This window comes from Hippocampus comes, unplaced genomic scaffold (assembly GCF_001891065.2).
Source record: "Hippocampus comes isolate QL1 unplaced genomic scaffold, H_comes_QL1_v1.1 scaffold191, whole genome shotgun sequence".
NCBI lineage: Eukaryota > Metazoa > Chordata > Actinopteri > Syngnathiformes > Syngnathidae > Hippocampus > Hippocampus comes.
In genome coordinates this window covers 292,961-305,659 of record NW_017805151.1, presented here as the reverse complement: position 1 = coordinate 305,659, position 12,699 = coordinate 292,961, and the positions used below count along the sequence as shown (strand labels likewise).

The 12,699-nt window shown below is 40.1% G+C and overlaps 1 protein-coding gene across 3 annotated transcripts in view; it reads right to left on the bottom strand.

Moving 5' to 3' along the window:
• Window positions 1-12,699, bottom strand: part of phf2 (PHD finger protein 2) — a 107,735-nt gene that overhangs the window by 17,200 nt on the left and 77,836 nt on the right. For all 3 annotated transcript variants that reach the window (XM_019868224.1, XM_019868222.1, XM_019868223.1), the window contains 2 exons: window positions 9,735-9,802; window positions 7,180-7,358 (listed from right to left, as the gene is read on the bottom strand). In XM_019868224.1, coding sequence (XP_019723783.1) covers window positions 7,180-7,358; window positions 9,735-9,802 — 247 coding nt within the window. The remainder of the gene's footprint in view (window positions 1-7,179; window positions 7,359-9,734; window positions 9,803-12,699) is intronic.

The window sequence follows — 12,699 nt, the reverse complement described above, 5'->3', positions numbered from 1 at the left end:
TCAAAATGACGGACGGCCTTAAATTTTCCCCGTCCAGTCTTAAAAAAAACCATCAATGATTGTCCGCTAATATAACCTCTTCAGGAACAGAAATATAAAAGATGTAAATGTTTATCCAGTCTTGTTTAACTTAGATTTCGTTCCAAAAGACAGGCTTTGTTATCAGAAATCACCCCTCCTCCTCACAAATAAAATATGAAATCTCGGGTTTGCTTCGGGCTCGGGCCTGCAAATCAAGTTAAGTGATCGGGCTCATGCACCCTTTGTGGTTTCCGTTCTCGCCGAAATTTCGAAATCTCAGAGATATGGCGAGGCCATGAGAATGCGAGGCGAGGGTATTACTTTTGTGGCGACGCAACTCGAGCTAGTCCGCTGCTCTCTACTATGCGTGCGTCAGCGCGAACATGTACGCAAGCGCGTCTTTTGATTTCAACCAATAAGCGCTGACGCAACGACGTCACACACCCAACGTCACACACAACAACAACTAAGCTAAGCTAGCCGAGACGACACTCGAAGTTGGACGGACACGTTTTTCTGCCAATCTGTGTGTTTCCCTTTTTGTCCAAATATATTTTTTACGACAACTGTCTTGTCCACGGTGTCTTTTATTCGTTCCACTGGGGTTTAGCAAATGAGAAAGAGACGAAAATCTCTACTGTTACTAGTGTTAGTGTCTCAACATGGCTACGCTCGTGAAAGCAAAACAACGAACTCAAACGCGTCTTCGTTCAATGTTGTCAACTAATATCCGGATTAATTTTAGGCAAATTTTCCTCAATTCTCCGGAGATATTTTCATAAAAATGTGAAAAACCCGGAACTCCGGGAAAATCCGGAGGACTTTTATCTCTGATTGATTTATTGTGTGTGTGGGGGGGTGGGGTAAGCTTGTCTGGCAGTCAAATTTGTCATCAGTTCCAATGTGTGCAAATGTAGATAAATCGAGTTCAAATGCAAAGGGGTGAATATCTACTCTGCTTTGCTTGGAATTTTAGTTCTTGCCATTACTTCGTATTTGGGACAATGAAACATTCACAAAAACTCACTAAATTTTGCACACTCATCGGCCTGCGTGAAATAATTGATATTTTCAAGTTGTCATAAACGAGGAAAACAAAATGGCTCTGTCAATTGCGGCCATGGTCTAAACTGAACAGGAAAGTGAGCTATGAATTTTTGAATGTCCATTTTTGCAGATTTACAGGGGTTATAGTTTTGCAACTTGTCCTAAAGGATTCATTTAATTAACTACAGTTTTTGAAATACTATATTATGATGAGGATGGGTCATTAAAATGTAAATGTCATTCGTCACAAAAACTCTTCTGCATGTGCTCCCAAAAAAAAAAAAAAAAAAAAAATGTACATGTATACAATCACATCTTGAAGACATGATTGCCTTGAAACTGTCTGTGTTTCATCCTGAAATGTTCAAGACGACCGAGAAAAGCAAAACCTTTTTATTTTGCCAAAAGCTGTTGCCGTGGCGATGCGTTGTTTGGCAAGAACAATGATGCTGATTTTGCTGGAACAGTATTAATATTCATGAAAATATTTGAAACTGCACACACATCACGCTTGGCCAATTAATCACGATTTTGTAAATTCATTTTGGGGTTAAAACAACCAAATGGCTTAGTTGTGCCATCAACACATTTTTAATGAAACAGCCCAAGACCTAAAAGTAAGTCTCTGGAGCCCTACACAAAACGAAGTCTGCCATGTTTAAGTTCCTTTCAAATTTTGGCTCATTTGTAGGCTGTTATAGAGGCCATATTTTATCAAAACAGCTTTTAATCTGATATACTGACATTTACATTTTCAAAACAATTCCAATGTGTCAGTATCCCAATGTGCCAAGACCCCAACATTGCAAGGGCTGCAATGGCCCTTGAAATTGCTGCAAGTTCCTGATTGTTTTTGTTGAAATTATTATTATGTTAGTGCGAGCAACAACCGCACATAATCATATCTTGTCAAAATTTGACACTTTTTATGAGTTTAGACCTGAAGACAAATTAATTTTTAATCAAAGTGGTCGTGTGACTTACTGGCTGAAGGCATACATGGCAATGGCGAGTGATGAAAAAAGCTGAAGGGGCGTGGCCTGGACGGGGGCGTGGCCTGGACGGGGGCGTGGCTACTTACAAAAGTGGCACTAAACATGCTGAAGATGAAGTGTATTAAATTTACACAGTTTGAAAATTGAACAAAAAAAAATCCCAAGATTTTCAAGTGAAAATTTGTGCAATTTTGCCAATGCATTCCTGGTGAGCACCAATATGTAACTCCAAATTTGCTGCTCAAAATCAAAACTAAAAAAGTAAACACATTCTCTGCCATATTTAAGATTTGTTCATGACTTGTATTCATAAAGTGTTGTGTAAATGTGATAAAAAGCTGTTGATTCTTACCTCATACAGTGATAGTGAATATTTATTATGCAAATAAAAACAAATAAATGTTATCATGCTGTTGCTACAAATGCATACCAAATAAAATTGAAAATATCATCCTCGTATATTTGAATAAAAAAGTATATACCTCGGAGTGTGCCTGTCTATCGTCCACGGGAGCCATAGTTAATTAAGTCACTACAATACACACAATAAGCTTTGCCTGCTACGTCTGGTTTCTTCAAAAATTGCCCAAGAGCTTTTGTAACTTCGTCGAACTTGGAACCAATTTTAACCTTTACAGTGACTTTTCTGTCAAGCCAGTCCAATCGGAATTTATTCTTGACATTTGAGTCAATTTCTAGGATTAAAGACTCCTGATCTTTCGTCAAAAATTTCATAATTCGGCTCAAAACGATCCCAGAACAATGAATTTGCGAGACGAACAGGCCGCCATGAATCAGGTAAAACAATATGTTACATGCAATTTGATTGGTCCAATCGCTTGTAGTTAACCAATCGCTGGGCCGTTTATAATCGAGCTAAGACTTCCGCAACAAATAATGCCTTCAGTGATCTGATTAGTTGAAGCTTTCATACACGTCCAATCGCAGGGCTGTTTACAAACGGAAAACGGAGAGACTGTTCGGGAGAGCTCGTGAAAACTCGACGATAAGGTACCTGACCGCCCCTAAAATTTTCTCAACGGATTTAGACGATTCACAAAAATGATCAATTTAAGAAATAAAACGGCGGATTTCCGCGGATCCGCGGAAAATTGCCATGTATGTGAAGGAAATATTTAAATCTTTGCATTTTTTTTTCCAAACTGTTTAACCAGATTTACCTCACATTTGCTCTGAAGTTTATTTAGGCCTTCATGATGTTGCAAGACCAAGTTTATGTATTTTAACGAAAACCTGCTGCACTGTTTGGGAAGAAAACGACACAAATTTCTCTGGAGCCCTACTCTAAACTTAACAGGACGTTGGCTATTTTTAATTTCCTTGAAAATTTTGCCTCATTTTTGGCATTTTACAGATATTTACATATTTTGTAAACGTAGCTTTTAATCTGATGTACTTTATTCAAAAAAATTCCAATTCCTATGTGCCAGTACCTCAATGTTCCCAGGGCTGTGAGGGCCCTATACAACTGTTCGCGCATTAATCGGGCCTCGGCCTGGTGAAATTTTAATGTTAAAGTTCTCATACACATTTACGAAAAAACTGCGCCACCTTCACTGGGAAACAAAATTTAATGGCAGTATATTTGACCTAGGACTACGAAAAATTGCACGTGTAGCACACCAGGACCTAAAAATTAGTCAATTTCAGCCAAATGCGAAGATGTACAAGAAGGGAGCTATCATTTCTCTTTTTAATGTCTAATTTTGGCCTGTTTTTTGGACATTTACAGGGGTCATACTTTTGCGGTCTTGTCCTCGAGGGTTCATCCTACTGACTTCAGACTTGGACTGTACCATCTCAAGACCTGGAAGAACCAGAGGGGGAAAAAAAAATCTGGAATTTTTGAAATACGATATGATGGGGCGGGGCATTCAATTTTGGTTTCATAGTTCCTTCGCCAAAAATATCAGAAATGCTTTATAACTCCCCTGCACATGCCCCACCCAAAATAATCCCAAATTTCATGAGTATGAATTGTCATGGCCTGAAGTCATCCACATGACAATATTTTATGATATTTATTGCACTTATTTTATATTTTAATTTACTGCATTGAGCACATTGAACACATCCGACTGACGCTGACCATGCTCAAGGCCGAACATTGTTACTTGATGGCAAAGGGCGTGGTCAATACCATGCTAAAAAGTCTGATGCTTGACCACGACATTAAAAGCTGCTGTAACTTGACTCGGATGATCCTATCCTCTCAAATTGTCACAGATTTGATGATCGTCCAGGCCTGAAGACATCTACGAACTTCTTTTTCATTGTGGTTGTAGCGCCAACTACTGGCAAAATGAAATGTTATTTTTTGATTTTTTCCGAACAGCAGGTTCATCATATCTACCTTACATTGCTCGGAAGAGTGTTTAGGCCTTCAAGATATAGGCAATGACAATAAACTACACCGTCTTTTGTAAATAACAGTCGTACCTCTACTTACAGGCGGCCCGGTGGTCCAGTGGTTAACTCCCTGTGTGGAGTTTGCATGTTCTCCCTGGGCCTGTGTGGTTTTTCTCCGGGTACTCCGATTTCCTCCCACTTTCCAAAAACATGCATGGCAGGCTGATTGAACACTCTAATTGGTCCCTAGTTGTGAGTGGGAGTGCGGATGGTTGTTCGTTTCTGTGTGCCGTGTGGCAACCGGTTCAGGGTGTCCCCTGCCTACTGCCCAAAGACAGCTGGGATAGGCTCCAGCACCCCCCGCGACCCTTGTGAGGATAAGTGGATCGGAAAATGGATGGATGGATGTTTCATAAAACATAAACATGCATCAAAATATGTAACAAATACATGTTAAAATTAGATTATTTCACAATATATTACAGTTGTGCAAAATGTAACAAACAAAGAATAAAGAATAAAAATGATAGTCATTTAACTTTTAACTGCGTCCTCATCGTTTTTTTGCCCTCTTTAGTCCATGTTCTCTCTCAGAGTGTTTTTTCCTGGTGTTTTGTAAAGAACCAATCCAAGGACGTTCGCTTTTGTCACCTTTTAATCATCCTTCAAAAATGTCCAAGGCATCGTGAGCGATTGCCGAATGGTGAACACTTTTTCTGGGTGATTCACATTTACGTAAAACTATTGGAACACCTCATGGCCTGAGGGGCGAATGACGAGGATGCTGCATAGATGCAAACGGGGGGGTCCCTCTTAGCCAATGGGATGCCAGGATGATGCTCGGTAATAGCCAATAGCAGAGCAGCTATAAATATGTTGTATTCAGGAAACTCGGAGCTGCGAGTAGCAGGCCATACTGTATTTTTACCTTTCGTGTCTTGAAATTTATTTCGGAACAAGAGGCAATATTTTCCTGTTGAGGCGTTTCATATCTTAAACATTTCGTATGAAGAGACGTTCATAAGTAGAGGTACCACTGTAGTTGTAAGCTTTTGTACATCGTTCAGTCCTCCTCCAAGGTTACGCCCCCCCCCAAATTATGAAATGTATTATTTCTTTTTAACCAAGAAAAACAATTTTAATATTCATGATCAATTATGAATTTTTTAAAAATGTACTTGTGAAATGGCGCTGACAAAGGGTATTCCAGAAACCCCCTGAACAACACAGTTTGTTGTTTTATCATATACTGTAGATTTCATCCATTACACGAAGAAGCCTGACTTTAGATGTAGTAGCATGTATCCAACATTGTTTTGGTTGTGTGAACTTTGACATTTAAACGGAAAAAGAAAAACAGGTCTCGCCATATTGTAAATAGAATTTACACAAGTACATCTGAAATGAAAGAGGTATGTAGGTATAATAAGAGGTATAATTCGAACAACGTCAATGTTGTGAGGATTTGTTTAAACGTAAGACAATAAGTGAGTATTCGCTGCGTCGAACCTTGACAAAAGGGAAGTCACCAGGATTCGAGCAAAGGAGCGAGAGGCCAGGCTACAGCAAGACACCTTAAAAGGTATGAGAGTTCTGTGCTGCGCTCTCATTTGTGGTCATCTCCCAACCCAGAAGTTGGGGGTTCAATCCCCGGCCATTGCAACCATGTCAAAGTATCCTTGAGCAAGACAGTGAACCCCTGGTTGTTCCTGATGCTATGTCATCAGTAGATAAATGAGCTAACAGCGTGAAGTGCTTTGAGTACCAAGTGACAGCCCATTTACCATTTATGAGTCTTGGGTTTTTCCAGCTTGTACGGTTGAAAGACTGGGAGTAAAAGCCCTTTTCTTTCGACGAAACACATACAAGCCTTGTGGAGATGACGGTGCGGCCTCCCCAAATGTGCAAGTGCTCCTGTGTCAAGAGGCCAAACCCATGAGGCACAAGCCATTACTTTTGTTTTCGACATTTTTCCTCCACCTGATACCTACGGCTGTCTGCACCAGTGAGGCCTGCCTGAACATGAGAAGAAATAAATTCATATCTCCAAGTCTATTTGGAGAATACAGAACCAACTCCGACGCATAAATTCAACAACTGAAACATTACCAGCCTATGCTGAGTTGATAGTTTCCAATTAAGGTTTTTGAAAAAGCAGTGAGGTAACTCTAAAATCTCAACTTTGTTCAAGTATAAAGTCATCATCATCCAATTAGGTTTAGTCCCATATTCAAGAATCATTCTCCTCTTTTAGAACTTGGTTTTCTCTGCTTTATTCACCTTTCACTTTCGTCTTCTGTGTTTATCTTATGGTAACCACATTATTTTAACCCTGCATTTAGTCTGTGTGAGTAGTTTAGAAAAAAATCTTTATCTACATATCAAAAATGACTCACGGTGTTGTGAGGATGAATTAAATCATGGCCTCCGCATGAGCAAGAACCTTAGGAAATGAAGTCACCTTCTCACAACCCAATTTCATTCCTGTTTTCGAACAGTAAGTAGAAGGCATCCGTTTACGAATATGCACAGATCTTACCAATAATAGTGTACATTCAGCCGTCTTCTCATACGAATGGAAGAGGAATGTTCACAATCAACTTGCGATCTCCACAGTAAATACTTAACAGTTAACAAAAAGAGTCCATTTTGATTATAGTTGACTCCTACCCAACTGAAGTGTAAAAGGGTACACAGGTTTACAAAGACAGCAAGTGAAGCAGAAGAAAGTATGTGATGTGCCTACCTGTTGGTGCTGTAGTCAATTCCACCCACTTGCTTGCTGGCCTGCAGCAAGTCAAGAATACCTGCCGCACTGCCACTGTTTTTATTTATTTTTGTATTTAAGTAGCAACATTTACCCTCGGGCTTGGCGTCTGTGTCTATATGTAGAGTTTCTTCATCTGAAGAATCAGCACTCTGATTCTAGAAAACAAATTGCAAGTGAATAGACATTCAAAAGAAATAAATAAAACTGACACAGTTGAAAAAACATGTAAATAAATCAAATGCAAATGACTATGCAGAGTGTCATTTGGCAGTGAGAAAACCAATGTTGCGAACCCAAACCCGCCACCCCTTCACCATAAAAAGAACAATACGTGCTTTAACCCCTGTACCTCAACTATTTATTAGAGATGAAAGTGGACTTCCCTGAAAATTCTGGAAAATACATATATAATTTTAACTAATTTACCAGGTTTGGCGACCTTTCTAATGTAGTCGGACAAAAACATCTCCGTTCAAGTCCTTTTCCTCAAGCCATGACCACTTGAACGTGTTCCTAACACTTGCGTCTATTGCACGTATGTCAGCTTGCCTGTCTAACTGTTTGAACATTGCGCTGGGCCCGTACCTGGCCGATCACGCATGAATTAAATACTTGACATTCAATTAATCTGCCTTTTGTGTGCACACGTGCATCCTCTGTGGCTTCCGTTCTCACTGAAATTTCGAAATCTCCGAGATATGGCAAGGCTAAGAGAATGCGAGAGGAGGGGTGTTACTGTTCCTAGTGTTAGTGCCTCAACATGGCTACACTCGTGAAAGCAAAACAACAAACTCAAATGCGTGTTCATTCAATGTTGTCAACTAATATCCGGATTAATTTTAGGCAATTTTTCCTCAATTTTCCGGATGAAATTTCATGAAAATTTGAAAATCCGGAATTCTTTCAGACTTTCATCTCTATTTTTATGGATTTGCGATTATAAGTACGACTTAAATGTCTTAAAAATAGGTTATGGAATGACTTCTATTGATAACTTTCAAAAAATATGTCATTGTGATTCTTCTGTATATGTGGATGTGGCGTAGGAAGACCATAGCCAGATCCTTATCAGTCCAGTTGTACTGTATGCCGAATTTACCACATGTCAGGGCCCGAGACTAACATTTTGTTCTGGTTGCGTTGGCGCTTATGTTTGTTGCACCAAAATTTTTGACCAAAACACATTCACAGTGCTGCCTACCTATTGAAATTTGCTTCCCGGACAATTTATCAAAATCTTCATCCATCAATCGTTTGAATCGCTTATCCTCATGTGGGACGCGGGCATGTTGGAGCCTATCTCAGCTGACTTCAGGCAGTAGGCGGTGTGAACCCTGAACTGGTTGCCAACCAATCGCAGGGCACACAAAGACGAACAACCATTCACACTCAGAATCACACCTTGGATCAATATAGACTGATCAATTGACCAACATGTTTTTGGTTCTGTCCTTCCCCCTGTTAATGATTGCTTTGTTTATGTTCCTCTGGACGGGTTGTAACTAGGAAAGTAAATTCCTTGTGTGTTTTAAATACTTGGTCAATAAATCTGATTCTGATACTGAAAAACTTGTTCTCTGTGGTTTTTTTTTTTTTTTTGGTCCAAAATTGGCTCATTTGGGTGAAACCAATCCATGTTCTACTGCTGATTACAAAAAAAAAACAAGATAATGTAGAAACAAACATTATGTGTGACAAAACAAGCGTCTAATCTTTTGTTCTGTTTCATGTTTACATTGTCATAAAACACAAGTTCCCGTGAGCCTTGAAAGATCAGTCAGATTGGTGTAAATTGTCTGGCACTCAACAGTTATTTGTTCTATAATGGCTGCCATTGAAAGGGTTAATTGTGTTGAACTGTATTTGATGTACAAACAACATTTGCTACAACTTATGCATTTCCATATAGTGGAGAAAAAAAAATTCTTTTTATCCTATCTTATTTTTCACACCAGTTTTTTTTGTAACCAATTTCTTTGTGAGTGACATTAAAATTGAATGAGGACAGCACCAGAAAGACGAGAAGACGCTTATGGTTCTTCTTATGTCAAGGTCAGACGAGACGCAAGTACCCCGATTTTGACCAGACAGTCACACACAAATGTTGATGTCGTGGCCCATGTTGATGTTACTGCGGCTTAGCTCATGTAGTTACATACTGGACAATTGGTCTGGCGTGTAGGACAGTTCACGACCACGACACAAAAAGTTCAGATGTCAGAATTTTTGTCTGTTTTGCCACATAGTGTGGCATGTCCTCCGTCGTCCTATGATTGGTTCCTCGGCATTGACCAACAGTGAGATGGAGCGAATCGCCAGTCACTCCCTGACAAGCCCGCAGATGGAGATGTGTCCCTCAACATATCTCTGTCAGAAAAAGGTGTGGGTCCTTGCTGAAGTTTGAATTTGTTTATTTTGATTATTTTCTGTTTATACCGCATAAATGTTCTTCATCACAGAGCAACATGCAACTGGTATCAAATTTCCAGATCATCAATACAGTTTAAAATAGCCTCCATGTAGTTACATACCTTTGACACCAAGGGCTTGGTCTTTGTTTTTTTGGTTGGTTGTATAGGTGCTCTGATTTCTGACAAAACTGCAAAACAATAATCAGAATTAAAAAAACGATTGACTGTATATGTTTAGTTTCATCAGTGTTTGTTTATTCACAATAATATCCAAATAGTCAGTGGATTTATTGTTTGTGACGTTGAATGAAACTGCCATCAGTCTACTGATGTAGTACTTGACTCATTACTTAAGGCCTTAAATACAAATGTAATTTTCTCACATGCCAAAATGCTTACTATCAACACCTGGCCGTGGTATTTGGGAACCAGGACACACTGGTGAAAATATGGGTACCAGGGCATGAGCAAGACATTTATTGAACAGGGAAAATAAGGTGCTGATGCAATACGACAATGGAGGATACATGCAGAGAATGTGGGAGGCATGGATTCTTCAGAACCCCACATCAGCACTGAGCAGGAAGCCACTGCGGGCTTAGTGTTCAAACATCAACAATAGGAAGTTGCTATCACAGTTGGGGATGGATGAGCTACAGTGTGCATCATCTGCAGTAGATGCTGCGGCACGGGGGAGAGATGATACAAGATAATTCGGGGAGTGGCTACATCATCACCCCAAACATCAAGAGTGGGTTCCAAGCCGCACAATCAGAAACCTCAGTTATCCTAGAGATGCTTGGCTATGAGACGAACAGCCGTAAGAAGCATCGGCCACCTCGGTGGAAGAGAAGGCTTGGGGTAAGCATAAGGCAAAAATAAGGCGATCCGGAGAGAAGTTAGCCTCCTAACAGTGCAAAGCAAATGTTTGAACCTTAAGAACTGCCCAAGGAATATAGGAAGATATGCACAGGTGAGGCATTTCAGACTGCCAAGCAAAGACTTACTGCCTTGAGTACCCGCCTGAAGAGGTACATCAGCGTGGTAAAGGCCATGAGAATTAACTCAATAATGTTCACTAGGTCTCCTATTATTGACAAGGTAGCATCGAAGGTAGACTGAAACAGACCCATCCAAGGCTGAGACAGAGCAATACTGGAAGAGTATCTGGGAGAAGGAAGTGTCGCACAATACCAATGCCCAATGGCTGGCAGACTTACAAGCAGAGCACAGCAACATCCCAGAACAAGAACCAGTACTCATAACAGTGACAGATATCGAAGCAAGAGTATCAAAAATAAAAAGCTGGACAGCACCAGAGCCCAACATGATTCATGCCTACTGGCTAAAGAAGCTAACTGCTCTCTATGAACGCTTGGGAGCACAAATGAATTAGCTGCTAACTCTGTGACACCTGTCATTCACTGAATTACACAGCAAATTGATACAGAAAAAAAAGTTATATATCGAATTCATTTGCAGTGCGTTCACTGCGCTGGATAGGTTTTCTTGTGCGCTAAGAGTGTGCGACCAGTGCGCAGCTGCGCAGCTTAGAGGGAACATTGGTTCCGTTGCATCTCCGATAAACGTAAATCAAAATGAAAGATACCTTTCATTGTATTGCCTCACGTCGGAAACTTTGCTTGTCTCGAAGCATAAGGCAATTTCCCTAGCTGCTGCTGCTCCCTACCAGTATGGAAGAGTACTACATGATTACTCTTCCAGGCGATCAACCGCACAGGCATACATACTGGATAATTTCCTGTGGCACACCTGACAATATCTGTGCCGAGGCACACCACAGGGTTTGAAAAACACTGGAATAGAGGACCCAGAATCAAGACGGCAGACATCGCCAAAGGTGGATGAGAACAGAGTTTTTATATTGATAAAAACTGATTGTGAAGTACTAGATTGTACTGTCGAAGTTTGACGTTCTTGTGGTGATGTATTGAAAGATAAAGGTAACTGTTTGTTGTTGTTTTTTTTTTCCTTTTAGTAATATCCTCAAATACGTGAAATGCTCTTTAATGCTACACATCGGCCTCTTTCCAATCGATACGCGCGGGTATGAGTGTTTGGAAGGCCGATCGTCTGTGAATCTGTCAAGGTGAACGTAGATATAATGTACATTTTTTACACACACACACACACACACACACACACACACACACACACACACACACACACACACACACACACACACACACACACACATTATATACAGTAGCACCTCTACTTACGAACATCTTTTCATACGAAATTCCCAAGTTACGAAACGCTTCAACAGGAAAATATTGCCTCTTGTTACGAAATCATTTTCAAGATACGAAAGGTAAAAATACAGTATGGGCTGCTACTCGCAGCTCCGAGTTTCCAGAACACAACATACTTATAGCTGCTCTGCCTTTGGTTATTGCGGAGCATCATCCTGGCATCACATTGGCCAAGAGGGACCTCCACCGTTTGCATCTGTGAGTGTGGATAGATAGATATGTGTCTATGCAGCGTCCTCATCATTCGCCCCTCAGGCCATGAGGTGTTCCGATAGTTTTACATAAATGTGAATCACCCAGAAAAAGTGTCCACCAGTCGAGCAATCGCTCATTATGATGATGTTTGCCTTGGACATTTTCGAAGGACTGCTACAAGCCGACAAAAGCAAATGTCCTTGTATCGGTTCTTGACAAAATGCCAGACAAAAACCACTTCTGAGAGAGAACATGAACCAAAGAGGGCAAAAAACGATGCGGACGCAGTAAAAAGTTAAATGACCATCATTTTTATTCTTTACAGTATTCTTTGTTTTTTACATTATGAGTTTTATACATTACAACTCAAATTTATTGTGAAATAATCTAATTGTAACATGTATTTGTTACATATTTTGATGCATTTTTATACTTTAGAAAACATCTATGTCTGAATTTGGGGAATCTTGGAACAGATTAGGGCATTTACATGGAAAACGTATCTCTACTAACAAAATCTTCTCGTGAAGAAATTTCTTCTAGAACCAATTAATTTCGTGAACAGAGGTACCACTGTGTGTGTGTGTGTGTGTGTGTGTGTGTGTATATAAATA